This window comes from Condylura cristata, unplaced genomic scaffold, assembly GCF_000260355.1.
Source record: "Condylura cristata isolate star-nosed mole 26May11 unplaced genomic scaffold, ConCri1.0 scaffold00017, whole genome shotgun sequence".
NCBI lineage: Eukaryota > Metazoa > Chordata > Mammalia > Eulipotyphla > Talpidae > Condylura > Condylura cristata.
The window spans coordinates 25,971,085-25,992,213 of NW_004567118.1; the positions used below are offsets into that span (position 1 = coordinate 25,971,085).

Sequence of the window (21,129 nt, forward strand, 5' to 3'; positions counted from 1 at the left end):
AGAGAGAGAGTAGAATCAAGACACTAGTGAATGGTTAAATCTTAAGGAAGAGGTAAAAGGAGGAGAGTAAAAAGGGTGTTTGTTGATGCAAGCAATTATATAGACATGTTGTTGAGAAACAGATGCATCTGCATCCTCTGTGAAGCAGGAGTCATGAACTCTGAGAGGGCAGGAAGATTGAAGAGAGAAGATTAAGCATGAAATAGATATTTATGAGGTGGACATACAGACATGCTAAGGTAATTTCCATTTAAGATTTGTGATCACCAATCCAAGTAAAACTAATCAGCTGAATGATTTTTTTCTAGTTTAGTTCAACTGCTCAAATATGGGTGTGAAGGTCATGGATGTTTATATATTACAGGCATCCAGCCAAAACTATACGGATGAATGACAGACAAGTCAGGTTACCATCATAATTATAATTCTCTTTGCATTCCTTTTTCACACTTCCTATTCTTTCTCGGCAGCTGATTCAGTGTGAGGTAGGAAGGTGAGCCAAAGTCATCTCAATTCATTGCCTTGATTATTTTTCTTACAAGTTCAAACCATTTGCCAATAAGACCTATACTATTGCAAGAGGTGCAAAGACTGTTAAAGTTCATGGACATGTGTCCTCTACACTGTGGTGTTACCACTGACATACATGCTTCAGCTATGGGACCACAGTGGGGTAGGGGAATGGTTAAATCTGCTTTGGGGACTTAAGGAAGGCAACTTTTGAAAGGAGTAATGAACAAAAAAGTAGACTTTTTCCTTAGATGAGAGCTCACTAGCTTCTCTGGCCAAACTCTTCACCTGAGTCTTAATGCCGCTGTCTGAAAGAGTACTCCAGGAAACAAAAGTCATTAAGATTCTCTTGGGGAGTCTCCTATGGCAGCATGGCTCAGTCTTAGCCTCCCTCCTAACTCCCCACTGGCCCAGGCCCTTTGTGGGTAGTCTTACCAGTGGCCATAGTCCAGATGCTGTCTGATGATAGTGTGTGGCTGCACAGTCCCATAGGCATCCACCTCAGGCATGTTCATGTCATCAATGAAATAAATAAGCTTCTTGTTGCCCAGGGGGCCATAATTTCTGCCAGCCTTCTTTTCTAGAGGTTTCTCCAGGACAGCTGAGAAGAGAGCCAGTTAGTGAGGGAAGGAGGTACTGAGACAGTAAAGGGAAAACCGTGTACATGCATGTACACAACAACAGCTATTACTGGATGAGGGAATTCTACAGGGCCCAAAGATTTGCTTGGAAATTGCCAAGTAGACATGGTGACAATATTGATCAGGCATTGACCTTCTTACTATATGCACTGGTAGATGTTTATAAAAATTTATGATCTTTAAACAAGATGAGTGTTATCTTCTCATTTTACAGGTGAAGGAATAGAGACACAGAGAACAAGCAACTTTTCTAATAGAGAGCCAGAATATAAATCCAAAGTAGTGAAACCTCATCCTTGAAGCTCCCAGTTTTCTTTGTTTATAGACTAGAAACAGGAGATACCTTCATTCTCCCAAGGCCTGATGCTCTATCCTTAAGGAAAATCTACAAATTTCCAGATCCTGAGTTCACCTGCCCTCTCTAAGTACACCAGCAGAGGAGCATGAAGGCTTCATGCCCCTCCAGGGCTGGGTAAGACCCCCTTCTATCTCTGAGCTATCTGAAAGGGTATTTTTTCAACAGTGTTCTCAAACATTTCACCTCCTGGGGCTTTCTCTGAGGAAGAATTGAACCAACAGTCTCAAAGAATTTCCCAGAAGCTTCTAGTATCATGATCTGCGCTCCCTGTCCTTTTGGGTTTTCAGACCCCCTATCAAGGCAGCTTAGTGCCTTTCTGGATACTAAGTACAGACTGTCTTCTAGAGCTGTCTCTTCAATTATTCAGAGGGAAGGAATCAAGGAGCACAGTTTTCTAGCTTGACAGGACTTGTTTAGAACAAACTTAAGTATTAGTGTGGAGATATATGTTATTTTTTTTTCAATAAAGCAATTAAATATTTATGCACTGCAAGAACCAACATTTCCTAGTACAGCTGGATGCTCTAAGAACCATCTGATTCCTTCTCTTGAAAAACAAGTTTGTAAACAAGGAGAAAGTGTCAATAGACACACGAAGGTGACAGATAGAAAGACAAGTTCTTTCAAGAAGCTTGAATATTCTAATTTTCTGGTCTTGAGTTAAATTAAGTGTTTCAAATATGAATTGAATTTAAATTTAATTAACATCCAATTAACATACACTATCAACCAATTAATCACCCAACACCTTCTTCTCCCCTGAAGATATAACGACTATATACAAGATCTGTCAAAATGAAATTTAATTAATGGGCTGCCAAGGACATGCTTCTGAGAACAGTCCTTCTATTAGGAAATTTCTCTTCTTGGGAAGACTTGTTTTCTCTTCCTCCCAAAGCAGAGGAATTCAAATCAACCCCTAGAATTAACCAGACCCTGTAATTTGGGTTGATTAAGTTCTTTACGCTTCTAAAGGATTGTTGAGGGAAAAGCATGTCAGTTAGCAAGCAGTGGCCTTAAAATGTACCAGATTATCTCAAATGGATGATATTAAGGTCTTCAGACAGGGCAGATTCAACTGGAAAGGCATACATATTTTGGTCCTTTTTTGGTCAAGCTCTGCTCCACCTAGGATGGAATGATGGCAAGCTATTCTGTGTTCTGGCAGAACTGGAGGAACAAAAGTGGGTTTATATTTCAGCAAGCATGTTGACATTGAAGGTCTAAAGAAATGAGTTTTATAAAGAAACGTGACCCTCTCTATACATTTCTGCATTCTGTCTTATGATAAGTTCTGAAGGTCAAGTTCATGCCAAGGCCGAGAGTTCATTGTCCCATCTGTACCATCTCACTGAATGCCATACAAAGGCTACACTAAAGTTTGGTGTCCTGTGACCATGTGGAGCAGCACAAATTGTCTCCATGTTCTCATTCACCTCCTTCTTCCTGCACTATTTTGCCATTATAATATATCGGGAGAACAATTTCATTTTTTTTTGCAGATTTATTATTATTGTTTTTAAGATTTACTTTTTACGCATACAGGAACTGGGGTACAGGCCAGAGATGTAGGTGGTGAGAAGATTCACCAGACAGAGTGTGGAACTGAACAAACAGATCTACTGAAATACACTGCTGGGGGAACAGCAAATGAGACAGGAGAGGTCTGCCGCACCATGTGGGTCACCTCCCTGGCTGACTTGGGATCAAACTTGTTCTGGAGTGGCTGCCAATAACTTGAGAGCATGGTCTTTAACCCCTGTGCCACAAGGGAGGCCCCAGCAATTTCATTTTTAATGTGAGTTACCCAGCAGAGAGGGTTATCTTGGTAAGATGTAAATCTGATTATGCCAGTGCCTCGCTTAATGCCCTCTAGAGGCAACCCACAGGAGCTTGGGAGCTTGGAGCAAAAGCCAGTCTAGTAACCTCCACAAAACTATATATTTCTCTCCTACTGTTCCCCTCCTTACTTCCTCTGATCCAGACATTCTGCTTCTGATACACAGTTAGATGCTGTCTTGGGATCTTTGCTCTGCTGGCTTCTTCTGCCTGAAAATCTCCAAAATGCCAGCACACTTTGCTGCTTCACTTCCGTCATGTATTTATTTACTCAAACACCATCTTCTCATAAAGTCCATGCCTGGAACACTATTTAAAATTAAATGGCTTCATTTTTCTCCATAACACTTAATGTCTTCTATATTTTTCTTAATTATGTTTATTATCTCATTCCACCCCCCACTGTAGAATCTATGAAGACAAGATTTATTCTGTTTTTTTTTCATTGTCATAATCCTAACAACTAAACCATAGCACAAAGCATGTGCTCAAGAACTATTAAATTCAGAAGCAAATGGATTTTATTATTAGAATAAACCCCCAATGAATAGGCAAAGGGAATCTTATTATCCCATTTCGTGAATAAGGAAATAGAGGCTAACTGCTTTATTAGAACTAGAATCCAGGAGGTGGATAGATTCCAACATTTCTTTCACTGAAATAATTTGTGTACCTGTGCTTGAACTATTTTCCTTACATATTATTTAAAACTTTTCACATATTAAGACATTTCTATTACATTGTAAGAGCTTTGCATTTATTCTTCCAAAATTTAACATACTTTGCATGATTATAAAAATAATGCATATTCATTATATAAAGACTAAGAAGTATAGAAAATCATAATGATGAAAATGAAAATTGCCTATACTTTTAGTAGCAGTAAGCATTACTTTCAATATTTTGGTGTATTTCATTCTAGTCTATCTGCCCTGTTAGAATTTCCCTTTACAAAATCAGAATTATGCTGCATATTCTGCTTGCATATATTTCCTTCATTTCACATATTATAAACCTCCACATAATAATATCTATGCTTCTAAGATGTGATTTTAATTGTTGTATTATGTTTTATAATTTGGAGGTAGCAAAATTTATGGAATAGTTTCTCTATTCTCTAAAACAAGAATTCTTTTCAATTTCCTTATACTTTGAAACTCCTTTTCTTATTCCAAACAGAGTTTCATACCCCCTAGATGATAAATCTTTGATGATTTAATTTTATGCCATCTTTTTGGAAGACATTAAAGCAAGCAAATGAGAGCTATCAATCTATAATAATATAAGCTCCATGTTCCTATGAGGTTGAGAGTTTGATTAAATTTCTTAAGGTCCTGTTCAACTTTAAACTTCTAATGAACAGGTTGGAGAGATTTGTTTTACACAAAAAATCAGACACATGAGCTCTTATCTAATTAGTGTAATTAAGCACTCAAATATTTGCTGAACTGATAATTCAAATCACAGTTGGATAGTAAGAGAATACAAGATTATAAAGAGCATCATCACAGAATCATACCTCTTACACTGCAAATAGGAGTCAGTTGCTACCTTAACTAAGTCCTACCTCCTCCTTTTCTCTTTCTAAAATGCCCTGTCTATGGTCTTTGTAAATTCTTTTATCTAAAAAAAAAATTACTTATATTTTCAAAAGGAATGAGAAGAGGCTTAAGATATTTGAATAGTTATAGGCAGATCAATTAAAATAAAGACTAAAAGATTGTAAAACAGCCTTGGAGAAAACTTATTTGCAGTCATACTTCAGGATGAAATAGTCAGCAAATAAAAATTACATTGCCCTGGCCCTCCCTGGTGGCGCAGGGGGTTAAAGCACAGCACTGAGAATCTAAAGCCGCTTCTGCATGAGTTCGATTCCCGCCTGCCCGGGAGGTGACCACATGGTGTGGCAGACCTCTCCTGACCCACCAGCTGCTCCCCTCAGCAGTGTACTTCGTCGATCTGCCTGTTCTGTTCCCCACTCTGTCTCTGGTGAAGCCTCTCACCACCCCTGAGCCTCTGGCCTGTACCCCAGTTCTGTATGCACAAAAAATAAATCTTTAAAAATTAAAAAAAATGAAAAAAATTACATTGTCCTTTATAAACTGTTTATTTAAAAGTTAAGAAGTAAATCTGTATTTATTTACAGTACCCATGCCATCCCAGATTACTGGTACAAATCTACTTCTTTTTTTGTATGAAAAATATTTCCAAGCGCTGAGTCCTAAAAGTCATAATCATGGATATTTATCAAAGAGTTATCAGGTAATTAAATGAGAATAGTCTACAACTGACATTTTACAGGAGACACAAAAATAACTTCATATTACCTTTTATTATCCCAAGCCTCACCAAAACCCAAGCATGGGTCATTGAATTTCAACTTAGTGAAGAGAAAGAGAGAAATGGTTGGAAAAACTGGAGGAGTGGAGAGAGGACAGGTTTCTGCCTCTCTCGACTTTAGATCTAGTGTTACGAATCTATGATGTGTGCGTCTATTGGAGAGTAGTGAATTGAAGGCTCTTTCAAGGACCAACTGAAACACCTGTTTTATTTACTATCAGTGGGAAACACATCTATTTAATTTAGTTATCAGATGAACAGAAGCACAATTGACATTTATTATGGAAATTAAGATGTGTGGCTTACAAATCTTACCAAAGTGAAGGCCACTAGAGCTTGACAAAATAAGATAGCTTTGCTATTAACTTCTTGTATGATTTTGAGGGAAGTAACTTAGCACCTCTAGATCTCATTTATGTACCTTGTAAAAATAGACTATCAATAGATCTGTGAAGGACACCATTTCCAGCTTTTTCCTCTGTAGTCCTTTCTAGCTGAAGTGGCTGTGTGATACAATTCTTAGCCTTAAGACATAAACTTAAGTCCAGGGGTTCCTGCAGCACTATCTTTTCCTAACATCGGATATACCTCTCCCTTTACCTTTTCTTCTTTCTGGACTGCAGATATATTGACTGGAGAAGCAGTCACTCTGTCACCTTAGGAGTGCAACTATGAGGGCCATAGATATCACAGCATTGATTTCACCGAGCTAATGACTTAGCAACAGAAACTGCCTGCCTCAGGACTTGTGCAGAAAAAACAAAAACAAAAACAAAAAAACCCCAAAAACCATCTCTACATAGCCACTATCATCAGAGTTTTTTTTTTGTTTGTTTGTTTTTTGCTGCTTGCAGTCAAAGAATTACTGCTACAGTGTCTCATAGGGTGGGGAGGATTAAATGGGGTAAAATCTTCATATAAGGTTTGACACGTTATAAGCACTAAATAAGATGTGTTATTCATACTGATGAGTAATATGAATGTGCTAAAACACAACTGCCATTTGTACTTAAGGGATAAGTACTCAATGGAGACCCCAGAACTGGGTAAAATGAGAGGAGAGGAATTATCAAGCAGCTGCTTCCTCTATAAATGAACATCTGATTTTGAGAAAAATGGCACAATGAATGAGCTGCAGAATAGTTCTCTAGGGACCTTGATGAATTGACCTATTGGATGGAGTTATTTGAAAGCTGGAACATTTCTTCCAAAAACATTACTTTTGTTTTAGCATGGCATATGTTCAACTCTTTTTTCCCATGCTAAAGGGGGTTGTTTCTGTTCTTTTCATCTTGGTAATGGGGGGGGGATCCTGAAATTATATAATATTTATAGATTCTTAAATTTGAGAAATATTTTAATATTATTATAATAACAGCTTTCATTTGCTCTTATTGTATGTTGGGAATCATTCTGAGTGTTTTACATATTTTATCTTGCTATTCAGGAGTGAAAAGAATGAACCATTGATATATTCAAACAACATGGTTAAATCTCAAAATCATGCTGAGTGAAAGAAGTTAGATGAAAAAGTGCCTATTGTATGATTCCATTATGTAAAATCAAGAAAATGCAAACTAGCTACTGTGACAGAAACAGATCAGTGGTTGCCTAGGTACAGCACAGGGTGAGAGGGATTACCAAGGGACATGAAAAACTTTTGGAGTGATGGATGTGTTCATTATTGCAATAGAAGTGATGGTTTCATGGGTGTGTAAAAACTTATCGAATCATATACTTTAATATGTGTGGTGTATTCTATGTCAGCTATACCTGAATAAAGCAATAAAGCTTTTTAAAAGGGAAAATGTAAAAAAAAAATTTATGTCTTCTTTTAGTAGGAAAATAGATGAATAAACTGTGATTTATTTCCAGAGTAGAGTTCTACACACAGTGAAAGTCAATAAAATTGATGTGCATGTATCAAAATAGACAATGATTAAGAAATAGTTTTCCAAAAGAAGTTGTGGGTCTTTGGTGGTGGGTGTCTTATAGTAATATATATCTGAAGAGCTGGGAACCTTTATCTCTAAATCATATACAGTATTATAAGTTACTTCAATAACAAATTATAAAAAAATTAAATATATACAACAACATTATTATTTTGTGTGTGTGTGTATACCAGAGATATAAATTTGGAGTGATACATGTTAACTTTAGTTCTGTGGTTTAGGAAGGGCAGAAAGGAGGAATGGGTGGGGGTAGTGTATTGGCTTCACTTACAACATTAGATCCATAGCAAAATGACAACATTTTTAACATCTGTGAATTCTGAGTGTTGATTACATGGGCATCTGTTATATTATTTTTTGTACCCTTCTGCATGTTTGAAATATTTCATAATTAAAAAAAAAAAGTAATTCTTCATCCCATTCTTAGCATCTATTTTCCCTTGCCATTGTTAACTGTTATTGTTAGTTTCTTGCCTGTCCTGAAGATAACCTAAGTACATATAAGGATAGGTGTTTGAGTACAGATAGATCTATCATGTGGTATGAACACAGAGATGGGATGGAGAGGCCACCAGGGACTTAACAGGTTGTACCTTGGAGTGTCCAATTGCTGTGAAGAACCACTTCCATCCTGGCTCTATTTCACAACATTCTCTCACTTAAAAAAGATAAATAAATCTCTGTTTTACAGGGGAGGAGGAAGTATTCCAGGTAAGGGAGCCAGAGAAAGAACGAGATATCCACACAGTGTAAGAAGCTCACTGTTGTTTCCTTGACTACAAATTTTACTCTCTATACTTTTCATTTAAAGTGTCTTTTACATTACAAAGTTATAAAATAGGAGTCTATAAAACAACTCTAGTGTTAATAATGACAACAGTAGTAATTTCAGATTTGTATTACAGTTTCTAAAGTATCTTCTTACTAGGGAGTCATGTAGCCCAATGGTTAAATGCTCAGGATCTGAAGTCACATTGCCTGGGTTAAATGTGGTGCCACATTTATGGTGTGGCCTAGGGTAGCTTATCTACATTCTTGGTGGCCCGGATTTCTTATGTATAACATGGGGATGATGTAAGTATGTACTTGACAGAGCTTAAAAAATGAAATGATTAAAAAATGTATGAAAGTCTAATCACAGGTTAGTGCTTGACACATACTTGCTGAGTGTTTGATAGCTCTCATTTATTTTGATTATTAGTATTACTGTAGTTGTACTAGCAAAAATCGAAATAAATTGGCAGAGCTGGTAATATGATCAGTCACTGGATACAGGCTTGCTAGTGTACAGCTATCTTTTCATGAACAAGAGAGAGAAATTATGTTATGTAGAACATGCAGTGTTAAGATGTGAACCAGTCAGGCATGAGAGATTTTCTTAGACCACTGCTGGGTGCTAATGTGGTGGCTCCTGGCCATGAAAGAAGGTCATTATGACATGGCATGGTATGATGGTGGCTGAGGGTGTGCAGAGTAAAGAGGAAACTAGTAGTTACAGGAACTACATCTTGAGAATTTGTTAAAATGAGAAGGTTTTGTAACTTGATTGTTAAACACAGCCATTATTTAAAAATAAATTAGATCAACTTGCTTTGAGTTAATTATATTAAAATGGAGGTAATAAATATTCAAAAATCATCACATCAATTTCGTTTTACCATTACCCATGCTCTTAAGATTTTTTTGTGTATTGTCTTTGTGAGGCAGAAGTACTTTAGAATGGTGTGTTATGGGTGTGCTTCCCGACTCCACGTTCACTGATGTTACATTTTGGAAGCCTGGGATTGGCCATGATGAGAGTCATTTTTAAAGCTAGAGAAACTGGCAAACATATGACAAGGGCTTGATTTATTTTGCTGACTGTGTAAATTTAAGAATACTGGAGAAAAATATGAATAACTCAGATTAAACTTACAAGTGCATCAGGCCTGTAGCTGTTGATACTGGAGAGCACAAAAAATTGAAGTATATTTGAGTATGCAAATAAAAGATGCTCACATTCTTGACAAACGAGCGACGTTCTGAAACCAGAATTCATGTTTTCACTTTGTCTTACTTGTTGACATTCATGTGGGAACTACATTCCAGGACTGGTGCGGGGGTGTGACATATTTACCACCACAGCAGTGGAGGAAGCATAGAGGTTGGTGGAAAAAGAGTAAAGTCTCTGTTTCAGGTTGGGAGATGAGATAAGCTTCAGGTGCTTTACTGTTCTAAGAGGTGGAGAGCAGGCAAGGCTACTCCCTACTAGCAAGCAGGAGCTGGCTAGACCCAGAGCCTGGGAGAACTGAGAAGATGGTACTAAAAGCAGGGAAGAGAGCTGGTCTGACATGGGAATGTATCATGCAACAACCTGGGGTTGACTCCAGGGCTCATACTGCGCAAGGACCACAGAAGGACCAGGTAAGCAAAACTAGTCTGGGTTGAACTAGTGGAGGTCAAAAGGAAGTCTGATTTCCAAATCTCCTGGTCTAAGGCTTGGAGAGAAAGGTACCAGGTCCACATTTCAAGTTAAAGCTGGCTTGTGACTTCCTAATCTGCCAATAGCTCATATGCTGAATTCCTCCTGCTTAGTGGATACTGCATTCTAGGGGTAACCCAGACTGCATAACAGAGAGTAGGACAGACTGTTGTTGTTTGTAACAGGACCATGGATTCTTTCTGCCCAGCATCCTTCTCGTGGAGGGAAGTTGATCTGGGTACTTCTAAAGAAAGCCATTTCTAGGATTAATGTGTTGAATATTTCTATATAAAGGAGACTCAACTGTGAAGATCTAGTAGGAAGTGATTTGGGGAGGGGCAAACATCCATGGTGAGCCCCAATGCCTAAGGCCAGTCCCTGGAGTGCCATTTTCACTCAGGAGGCTGGTGTGTAAACGCTCAGTGGAAAGCAAGCACCAAGTGGTCAGAAGACTGAAGGGGACACGGGCAATCCATGGTCCCATCTCTTAAGACAAGAAGGGTGAAGAAAATGCTCCCTGGAGACACCTCTGTGCTAGAAGTCTACAGGCCTGATGCAAGTCTCTTGGGTCTTCAGCCTTTTTATCATTAAGTTGCTGAACTGTGTTGTGCTAAACTCCCTGCCCTGGGGAAAATTAACAAACTAGGGCAGAATGCAGGAAGGAAGCATAGGAAAAGAAGGCAGCGCTAAGGGGTGCTGGGAAGTAGGACAGAGGTGGAAGAAAAAGAGGGGGAAAGGTGAGAAGGGCAATGTGAGAGGAAATTCAGAGTGCCAACTCCATGGGGGAAGTAAGTCAAGCAGGTATACTTGGCATTCTGCCAACTCTACCATTCAGACACTCCTTGCACCCTTCCCCAGGTCCTCTGCATTGCTTACCCTGTAGCATCGCTGATGTTGTGTAGTAGTTGAAGGGCACATTCTTCACCACGTATTCCTCGGCATCCAGGCTGGCCAGCTTAGCTCCCACCAACACTGATTTGCCCGTGCCCGCAGTCCCCACCAGCATGATGGGCTGCCGCCGCTCCATGAGCCTCTCCATGAAATAGCACACTCGAATGGTCTCACTCGTGTGTACCAAACAAGCCTGGGATGGGAACACGATGAGCATGCCAGGGCTTGTGGGAGAAACAGATGCACCAGAAAATGTTCGGGAGCGTTTCAGCAGACGGAATTCTGCCAGTAAAGTAGGGCTCAGTATGGAGTGTCTTCCCTGATAGTGTTACAGGGCAGGGAGAGGGGCACCCATGAGCCCCTAAAGTGCCTGGATGTCTATAGTGAGACCACTCTGTAAACTGATTTTCTGGGCGCAAGAACATCTCCTCCTGCCCCTAACAGCTCTGTCTGCTTGCCTGGAGCCTCTCTGATATAATTTAGAAACTTCTGCCCTGCCATTTCATCCCTATTCCTGCAAATCCTGAGGGGATCTGCTAATCAAGATACCTAAGCTTTGGGGTATCACATCTATGATTTCCCCTGAAAAGGTGTGTAACTGGGGATGATGTGTTGCTAGCAAGAACAAAACTCTTGGATATGATGAAAGGCTGCCACTAGAGAAGCTGTGACTCTTTGGGGACACTGTAATTCCATGGTTATTCAGTCACACTCACCTGCAAAGGCGTCTCGGGGTCAAATTCAAACTGGGGGATGAGTTTGGACCAAGGCTCGAATTTCTTGGTTTCTGGATCTATGTAGTAGTCAAAGATGGTTCCCTGAGAAGGAAACTTGACTGTCTTGAACTCTGTCAGCCACCATTTACTGAATTCTGCCCGGTAGTCCACAAGCTGCAAAACAAAGCAGGCCCAGGGGAAGTCTCTCCAGAACTGTTGAAAACTGGAAGGATGCCTTCTCATCTCACAGACTATTGGGCTGATCCATTCTGAAACCTCCATCTCTTTTGGGTTCTGACAGTTCTGTCCCTTCCTGTCCTTTGAACTTGATGAGAGGAAGGCTGCAGGCTGCAGTGTCATACCACTGAAGAGACTTGAACACAAGGTCACCTCAGCTACTGAAAGCTGTTCTTAATTTTATATATGAAAAGATAAAAGGATACTCCTCCACAAGCATATGGCAAACTTAGGAGTTGAAAACCATGGTTTTCAGTCTCTCCAGCCAGTGCTGTCTGATAAATCATTTGCTCTTGAGGGATCATTTTCTGAGTGACTGTGAAGTATTTAGCCAAGACCTCCCATCTTTTTTTTTTTTTTTCTTTCTATACTTTTTTAATTTCACATTTACTCAGGTATGAGCTCTATTTTGCATTTTTTTTTAGATGACAAAATGCTTTCTTTTGCTTTGCTCTAATGACAGCTTTTAAAATGTAAGCACCATTGGTGTTCCTGATGTGACTATTTTGGCCAACTTCCTACTTTTCAATTTATAGCACTATTTTTGGTGTTTGACTTTAATGCAGGTTGTGTGTGAGTGTCGATGCGGTCTCGGATATTCCCTGCTGCTAAAAGCTTTTCTCCCTTGTCTTCTGCAAATCCACCAACACAACAGCCTACAGCTCCAAGTGCTACAGAGCTCAGGACACATGGGGGGATGCTTTCTCCTGGACTTTTAAGGAGAGTTCAGTAGATTTAAAAATTTCTGTTCAGAGACAGAAAAATTGATCAAGTATCTTCAGCCTAATGCCCCCATCTTAGCCCCCCAATATGAGAAGCAGTAGTGTTCATTGCCTGGTATTTCAGCAGCTAAAAGATGGGGTACTGCATTTGATGGAAAGGAGTAACCTCTGTTTTCTGAAGCTTTGTGCATTTTAGCAAGGTCTCATCCATCCTGCTGACTCATTGTGTCTTTGTCTGAAAGGGGGAACATAAAGCTGTCAAAGAAGCAGTCCACAGAGAAACTATAAGGACTTTGGGGTAGAGAGTCTGAAATTTCCAGTTGTCTTGCTTCTAGAGATTTTCCCCATTCTCAGCAGTAACTAGTTCTGGAGAAGGAAACTGAAAAAGGTGCCTTTTCTAAGAGCTTCAGAGAGCTGCTTTATGATATTTGAACCAAATAACATGTTAAGAGGTGACAGGAGAGGGAATGGATGTTTTCACCAGAGCTTTTGAATGTGGAGGAATAAATTATTAATTCTAAATTAATTGTGACTTCTCCCAGATCACCTCCATTTTGGATTTGCCCTAAGAGGATGCCCATATGGTTTTCCCCTAGGAGGCCAAAATGTTTTACTTCTCTCCTCAAAAGAGCCCATGCACAATCCAGACCAGAAAGAGTAAATTATAGCTCTCCAGCAACTGCAGCTTGGTTTGATGCCATGTAGTAGAGAGGCACCAGATGCTTGCTATGAAACTGAATATTTATGGTATGAGAATTTCAAAAATAAGCACATATGTGCGCCAGCACTATTATAAGTGCTTTGCATATATTTATGTTGGGCAAGTAGGATGGTACCCATTCATTTAACCCTTACAACCATGCTAGGAACTGGATACCACTATTAATGCCCTCATTGTCTTTGTACACATGGAGTAGTAGGGTAGAGACAGGTTAAGTGACTTGTTCAGGCTCTCCAAGACAATAAATAGCAGAGTTACAATTGAAATCCAGAGTCAAAGTCCTTAACCTGTATATGATTTTGCTTGATAACTAAAGTTAGTGTAAAAGGCTGGTCTGCATCACTTTAAATGGGTTGTTTATGGATAAAATAACCTTAATTTGAAAGAAAGTAAATAAAGAAACAGATGGGAATACAAGGAGGGTTAAGGAATAGGATTCCAAGATACTTCAAGAAGCCAACATCCCTATCCACAAACAAGATACTATATAGCAGCCATCACAAGGAAATGAAGACGCCACTAGTTTCTTACTACTGGATGTGAATGAAACTTTGGTCCCATTTCTATGGAGAGCTCTGGATTCAGGGGCATGGAGACATGATGACTAAGGTCAGATGGGTACAGAGTGGTATTTATTTTGGAAACTTTTTAAAAAGCTAAAGGAATTCCATCCATCCTAGTATCTACATAACAGCATTGTTCTACCTATAAAACACTCATCACTTCCCAAAATAGTGTACTTAAAATCTCCAATTGTTCAAAATCAAACACTAGATACAGCTCTTGAGGAAATCAGGTTTATCTTTACTAACTCAAAAAGCTAAAGCTACATAGAGTGCAATCTCATCCGTACGTGTTACAACACCCTTCTATGGGGACTGATGTCTTTAGCAGAATAAAAGTAGATAACGATAATCATGTCATTTGACACTTTTGTGTTAATGGTGGCCTTAGCTTTCCTAGCTTCTAAGTCTTTGCCCAAGACTCAGTTTTTGCTACAGTAGATGTGTACATGGGTGTTAATGCCCGCACAATCTCTTACCTGATCTTGGACCATCACTCCACCAAAAGCCCAAATGGCAGCAAATACAAAATAAAGCTCATAGGTTTCCTTGGGGCAGTCTGGGGGGATGTCCTCTTTGGTCAACAGACATTCAAGAAGGTGGCACAACATTTGAACCATACTCTGCTCTGGGATTGGAATTATCTTCTTAAATCTGAAGAGAGACCTGGATATGTTAGTCTAAGTCATGAAATTTTTCCATCCTAGTGGTATTCTTTTTAGACAACTATGGATCCCATTTGTTCCAATGAACTCATGATATGTCATGTTCATGGTGCTACTTCACCTTAATTCTCATTGGTCTTCTGGGACCTGTACCTTTGTATAGTAGTAAGGGTCCTGAGCGCTCCTGAAAAGGTTTCTTTTCTCATCTCCCTTTCCTGATATCCTCACCATCTGCCTTTGAACAATCATGGTCCCTTTCAAGTCCCTGAGGAATGTAGACAGCTGCAACAAAGCCACTAAGTATCTTGTAGTTTCACTCCTTTCCCCCATTTTCTCAGCTCTCAAAACCACTAAAGAGCTTGGCACACTTCTCAGGTGGTCCTTCTACTCTCAGCTCAGAGTTATTCCCTCAATTAAAACACACTGAAGATGTTTTCTCTGGGACCTGAGACTTATCTCAGGGCTAGAGTGAGCTGGGACAGATGGTTATTTTCCATAATCATGATTTACTTGATGGAGCTCCTCTTTCAAAAAATATACCTCTGTGACATGTCCTGGCCTGGTTTTGTACTTTTAATCTTGGTTTTGGAGAACTCGAAGACAGTGACACACAAAGGAACATCTCGTCCAAGGGAGCAAAAGCAGGTGTGCATGTGTGCATGGACAAATGAGCTCTCTCATCCCACCACATGGACACACATAGTCTACCACACAGCCCACACTCAACCTCTCCTGCATGCCCGGCCACGTGGCTACCACCCATGGGGAGATGAGCATTGTAGGCTGCACCACGGCAGGCTTCATTGTTAAAAGACAGGCAATAGACATCTTCAGTCATTTAGCCAGTATTGGACTTTTGGGTTTCATAGCATTCCATTCTCTTCAATGTTTTGTGTTTGTGCTTGCTTTTAATCTATCTGCAATCCTTACAACAATGCTGTGATGAGGTCTAATATTCTAGGCATTGTTTCCATAGTGAGAAAACTGAATACTTGATAGGCTTTCCTTCATTTCTTTGACACATGTTTGTAAAAGAATGTTAAAATGGAACTATCTCAGGCTCAATTTTGCATAAGGCACCAAGATAATCAGGACTGCTTATTCTTACAATTCTGAACTGAGATTCCAGATACGCTAGTGTGGACTTACTAAGTGGTCTGCAGGCACATTATCCTTTCCAGGGTTTGGATACTCAAAGTGCAAAATGCTGGGTGGACTAGACATGAACATAGACACTGAAGAAGAGCTTTTGGTGTGCAGTGGCTTCTCCCTTTCCCACAGGACAGGGGCTTTCCCTGAATTGAGATCCCGAGGAGAGGGCTTCAGTAGGACTTGTCTGTGCTAGTGAAGGACCTGGGCCTGGAAAACTCTGATATAACCTGGCAATTTTGCAGCAGAATATTGAGTGGTTACTTGTTGGTAGCTTTCTGTGCTCCATTTTATCAAAGTAAAAGAGGGCTGAGTATGCCCTGGAATCCAGGTGTGAGTTATGATCATGTGAGTTGCTTTAGATGCCAGTAAGGGGGCAACCTGGAGGCATTTGCATGAGGAATGTCCATGACTGGCTGATGGAGAGACATTTACTCATTTCAAGGAAAAAGCATATGGAAATTTCTAGTGATGGGGAGGATTCAATAAACTCACAAAGGATTCAAAAGAGAGAATCAGATTTCCAAAGCTGTCACAATTAGGAGAACTAAGAGCTTGCTGGTTTCAGTCACTAAGACATTTCCTGCCTGTGACTCTTCTCTTTGTTCTCCTTTAAACCTGTTGTTTAGAAAATGCAGAAGCTAAGGGGCTGCCTGGTAGCTTAAGGAGAGAAGAAACCCAGGATATTCCCTTTTCACTGTAAGAGAACTAGAAACAAACCTGAGTGGTGGGGCAGAGGTAGAAACTTTAATGGTGAATGGAATTTTTAATTTTTCTTGCACTGTGTGTTTTTAAATTTTTCCACGTGTGTATGTCTCTGTGAGTGTTTATGTATGGTCTGATTGTGTGACTAGAAGTTATCAAATGCTTTTCATTACTGATAAAAACAACCATAAAAGTCAAGGATGTTTGACCCAGATTTTATCTGAGAATGGGAGAAGAATCAAGCAAATAAAATGGTTCTGAAGAACCAGTGGGAAACTAAATAAAGTTGCTTTATAATAATCCCTTATGGGGCCTTCTTATTCAATATAAAAATTACTGTGTTGATATGACTCAGCTGGATTGCATAAAGCTGGGATTACGAGGCTGTTATGAATACCATGGAAGTAAGACTTTGAAGTAAATGCCTTGCTACTAGCCAGCTGTGATGCTGAGGGAGCATTACGGAAACTCAATCCCTTCTCTACAGGATGGTGAGCCCTCTTAGAATGTTGTGAGAAAAAGATGAAATAGCATGCAGAAAGGACACCATAAATGACAGCTATAGCTTTTCCTTGATAACCATAAAATCAGAGACTGGGGTCGGGGTAGGGCTTCTCTGTTTAGATTTAACAGTCAACATCTTTAAAACTTGTTTCCTTGGCTTGTATACACAAATGAACACATGTGCACACACACACACACACACATTCACATTCACACTCACACAAATGGTCAGGAGTTTAGTATCTCTTATTCTAAATGCCAGAGAAGAAAATGGCCTTTTGATCAAAGGACATATTGGACAAGTGTCTCAGCTAAAGATAAAGAACAGTGGTTTCTCAGCTTTTTGAGACTATCACCCACGTGTGACTCTCAGCCCTCTGGCCCACCTTCCGACTCCATCTAGTGCCAGCACTAGATTGTCTACTAGGTATCAAGGCCACAGAGCCCTCGAACTACCAGAGGTTACTCAAATATTTGTGCAAATGTTGACATTTGGAAAAATATTATGAAACTTATAAAATCAAAATGAACAGATGTTTAACTAAATATCTAAAAATATACCATTATGTCAACGACTCAACTGCAACTCAAATTTCAGCTACAGAGATTTCATAGCAATGGTAGGTTTGTAGGGTAAAGGATGGGACCTGTGAAATGAGTGTGTCAGGGGGCTCTCAACAGAGAGTTTCCCTTCTATGCTTCCACACTGTGAACAATTCTCCATCTTATGCTTGACCAATCCATAAGGAGACTGGGGTCATTCAAGTTAGATTTTAATTTCTGAGAAATGCAATCCTGACCCTAACTTATGGGATCTTTAGGACCTATAGATGTCTGGGTCACGATGCTTTCACAGCACCAAATTCTGATAGTTGAATTAGGCTGAGCTACAGGGTTGGATGCCCAATTTATAGAATGATGCATCAGAAAGCAAAAAAGAGTACAAAACAAATGTCTATTTTAAAAGTTAGAACCTCCCTCCACAGACACATATAATAGTCTTGCTATAAAAGGAATTTGTTTGGCTAAGCTTCATTAACCTCTTTTGTGAAAAGTGGTCAGGGCTTATTGTGAACTCAGTGTCCAGCACTAGTCATATGACACATTACATCCAATCCTATATTATCTGGGCAATGAACAGATTTAGCCAGGAACAGGAAGTGGGCCCCTTATCACTTACAGGTGTCATTTTCACCTCTAGATATACATATCTGGCCTGTGTGATTTTATTTTTTAACAGAGGACCAGCAGCTTGTCTCACAAAGTGAAGGATCTCAGGATGACTATCTGATATTATAACCTACAGCCTCCCATGTGGCACACATGAAAAGCATTTTAAATCTTCCTCTTTACTCACTCACTCACTCCATAAGTAAACTGACTGGAGGCATCCTATGGTCATGCTAATGTGTGTTCCCCTGTGCCATCTGCTCCACCCTGAAGGGAATGCTTCAGGGACATCTGACTTTGGGGACAGGACAGAACATCAGCAGGACATCAGGTAGGAAACACCAGGCTCTTTATTGATGTTTTAGCTTGTTATCTTCCTTATTTTTTGGCCTACCTGGTTCTGAGTGTGTCTAAGCAGGTTGGAAGATACTTATCAAACAGAATGGTTAGGTTGGCTCTCTCTGTCTGGATTTCCCTCTTGTCAATCCAGCTGCTCACTGAAGGGTTCCACCCCAGGTCTGCTGGGTTGATATACAGAATTCCTGGGAGCATACAAGATATTGTTTAATAAATTTTCCATAGGTGTCAATATATTCTTCTCTCAGAATTATAATTTCTCTGTTTAGGAAGCATAGACAGAACTTCAAAAGAATAGAGCAAGACCTGGCTGAGGTCTGAGCCCAATAGCAAGATGGTTTGCTATTGGGATCAATTCTGATTGGCTGACTAATAGCTGACAGAAAGCAGTGTTGAGGTTAATCTAGCCTCCAAAGAAGTGAAAGCTGTGATTTTCCTAGCAATGCTGAGAAACTGTGTTGGAGAAGTGTGTAGCTGTTTGGGTGATGGCTTCCCAAAATATATGTCCATGTCCTAACCTCTGGATCTATGATCTGGCCTCATTTGGAAAAAGGGTCTTTGCAGATATAGTGAAGGACTTCAGATCATGCTGGATTATCTGATTGGGACATTTATAAGAATCCCTATAATATATAGAAAAGGAAAGACAAACACACACACACAGAGGAGGAGGCCATGTGATGATAAGAGTGAAATTGAGGTGATAGAATTATAAGCCAAGGAACACATGATCTGGAAAAATTCAAGAGAGGGTTTCTCTTAGAAGCTTTAGAGGGAGTGCAGCTGGACTGACACCTTGATCTCAGATGTCTGACATCTACAACCTTGAGAGAATACATTTCTTTTATTTTAAAGCCACAAAGATTATCAGAATTGGTGAGAGCAGACCCAGGAAATGAACAGAACAAGAGACAATTTGCTGGACTTGGGTTACCAACCAAATACAGATCCTTGAAAGGGAATCTGATATTATGGTAGAGATCAAACAAGTTCTCTTTATCCTCTTGTCTCTGCTGCTAAGTTCAGTCATTTGAATTAGCAGTAAAGCTAAGTTGCTTTCCATCAGGATGTAGTGAGTGCTTGGACATTATGATTGATGGGGAATGCTAACATGGACCTAGAAGCAGCTCAACACAAAGCACTTGTAGGGAGAGGGCAGCGGTCTCTGGGACTATTTCCAGCTCAGGGCCCATTTCGCTTGCCATTATTGCAACGTTTCTGAATTAAGAAAATCACATGATCCTAACTGTAGAGTTATTTGCTCAACCTCATGGATGTGTATTAGGTTTGAGAGTAGGCCAGAGTTTTGGATATCTGGCTACTATAAGAGCTTTCTTTGGAGCTAGTAACACCATATGGAAAGGTACAGGCACCTGTGCTCAGCAGAGCATTTTTATTTTAAATTTCTTTCCTTGAGTCATACCTGCTCTGGAGACAGTTGCTGGCGTGGCTGTGCGCAGGTGGCTGATCTCAAAGAGGAGCCTCATTGTGGGATTCAGAGGGATCCTCTCATTGCTTGCTAAGGTCAACACCTGGAAACAATGGAGGGACATACATGACAGGTAGGAAGGAGTTAGGATGCATGCACAGCCAACAGTTGGAATTTGACCGATTATGCCTGGTAAGGGTGATGGATGATTGTTTTCTACTTTGTGACTGTCCATATTTTCTAGATTTTCTGCATAATACTTTGTCTCCTCTCTGTATTCTGTGTATGTGTGTGTGCGTGTACTGAATTAGGAAAAAAGTTATCTAAAAAGTTTAAATTGATGTTAATGGTTTGAATGAACTAGATCACATTGGATAATAAGATTATTAAAGGAAATGAGTTTAGGCTTCATATTACTACTATTTCTCTTAAAGTAGTTCCTCTGGGAGAACATACATTTATTTTAATGATTTCATAAATGCTGAAACCACCATAAAATTTCTAGTTTGGTTAGCAGCAGCTTAACAAACAATTTATTGCCAGTTAGTTTTCATTGTTTATAAAAAGTTATTCTCTCCATGGTGTAAGATTTGCCACCTTGAAGGTGTCTGACAGTCTCAGACGATTCTGATCCTATTTTTTTATTCATGAAAAAAGGAAAGAAATAAAAATATTTGAATAAATGATTGAAGAATCCTGTTATGCTTAAATATTAAATCAATCTATGTACATCTAAAAATATTTATTTATTTACTTATGCATAAGAGAATTGGAGTGTAGGCCAGAGATGCAGGAGATGAGAGCACTCACCAGAGCCAGAGTAGGGAACAGAACAGGTAGATCTACTAAAATACACTGCTGAGGGGAGCAGCAGGCAAGACAGGAGAAGTCTGCTGCACCATGTGGGTCACCTCCCTGGCTGGGGATAGAACTCAAGCTGCAGCAGCAGTGATAGCATGAGAGCACTGAGTCTTAACTCCACACCACCAGGGAGGCCCTATGGGATTTTTTTTTTGAACTAAAAATGGTATTAGTGATGCATGTGCTTTGAAATAAGTGAAAATTGTTCATTTTGATGTATCAGCTCTGAGATGGCTGCTAAGGATACCAAATAATAAAGCTGTGCTCTTGGAGTGACATCTGCATCCTCGTGTTCAGCATTATTTATAATAGTCAAGACACAGAAACAATGTAAA

At 39.7% G+C, this 21,129-nt stretch overlaps 1 protein-coding gene across 1 annotated transcript in view; it reads right to left on the minus strand.

Annotated features, from left to right (window-relative positions):
• The window catches only part of DNAH9 (dynein, axonemal, heavy chain 9), a 273,404-nt gene that overhangs the window by 127,596 nt on the left and 124,679 nt on the right, over nucleotides 1-21,129 (minus strand). The window contains exons 34-39 of the mRNA XM_004684583.1: nucleotides 19,928-20,036; nucleotides 18,542-18,689; nucleotides 14,434-14,608; nucleotides 11,712-11,885; nucleotides 10,981-11,188; nucleotides 946-1,111 (exon numbers count right to left, since the gene is read on the minus strand). Of these exons, the coding sequence (XP_004684640.1) occupies nucleotides 946-1,111; nucleotides 10,981-11,188; nucleotides 11,712-11,885; nucleotides 14,434-14,608; nucleotides 18,542-18,689; nucleotides 19,928-20,036 (980 nt within the window). The remainder of the gene's footprint in view (nucleotides 1-945; nucleotides 1,112-10,980; nucleotides 11,189-11,711; nucleotides 11,886-14,433; nucleotides 14,609-18,541; nucleotides 18,690-19,927; nucleotides 20,037-21,129) is intronic.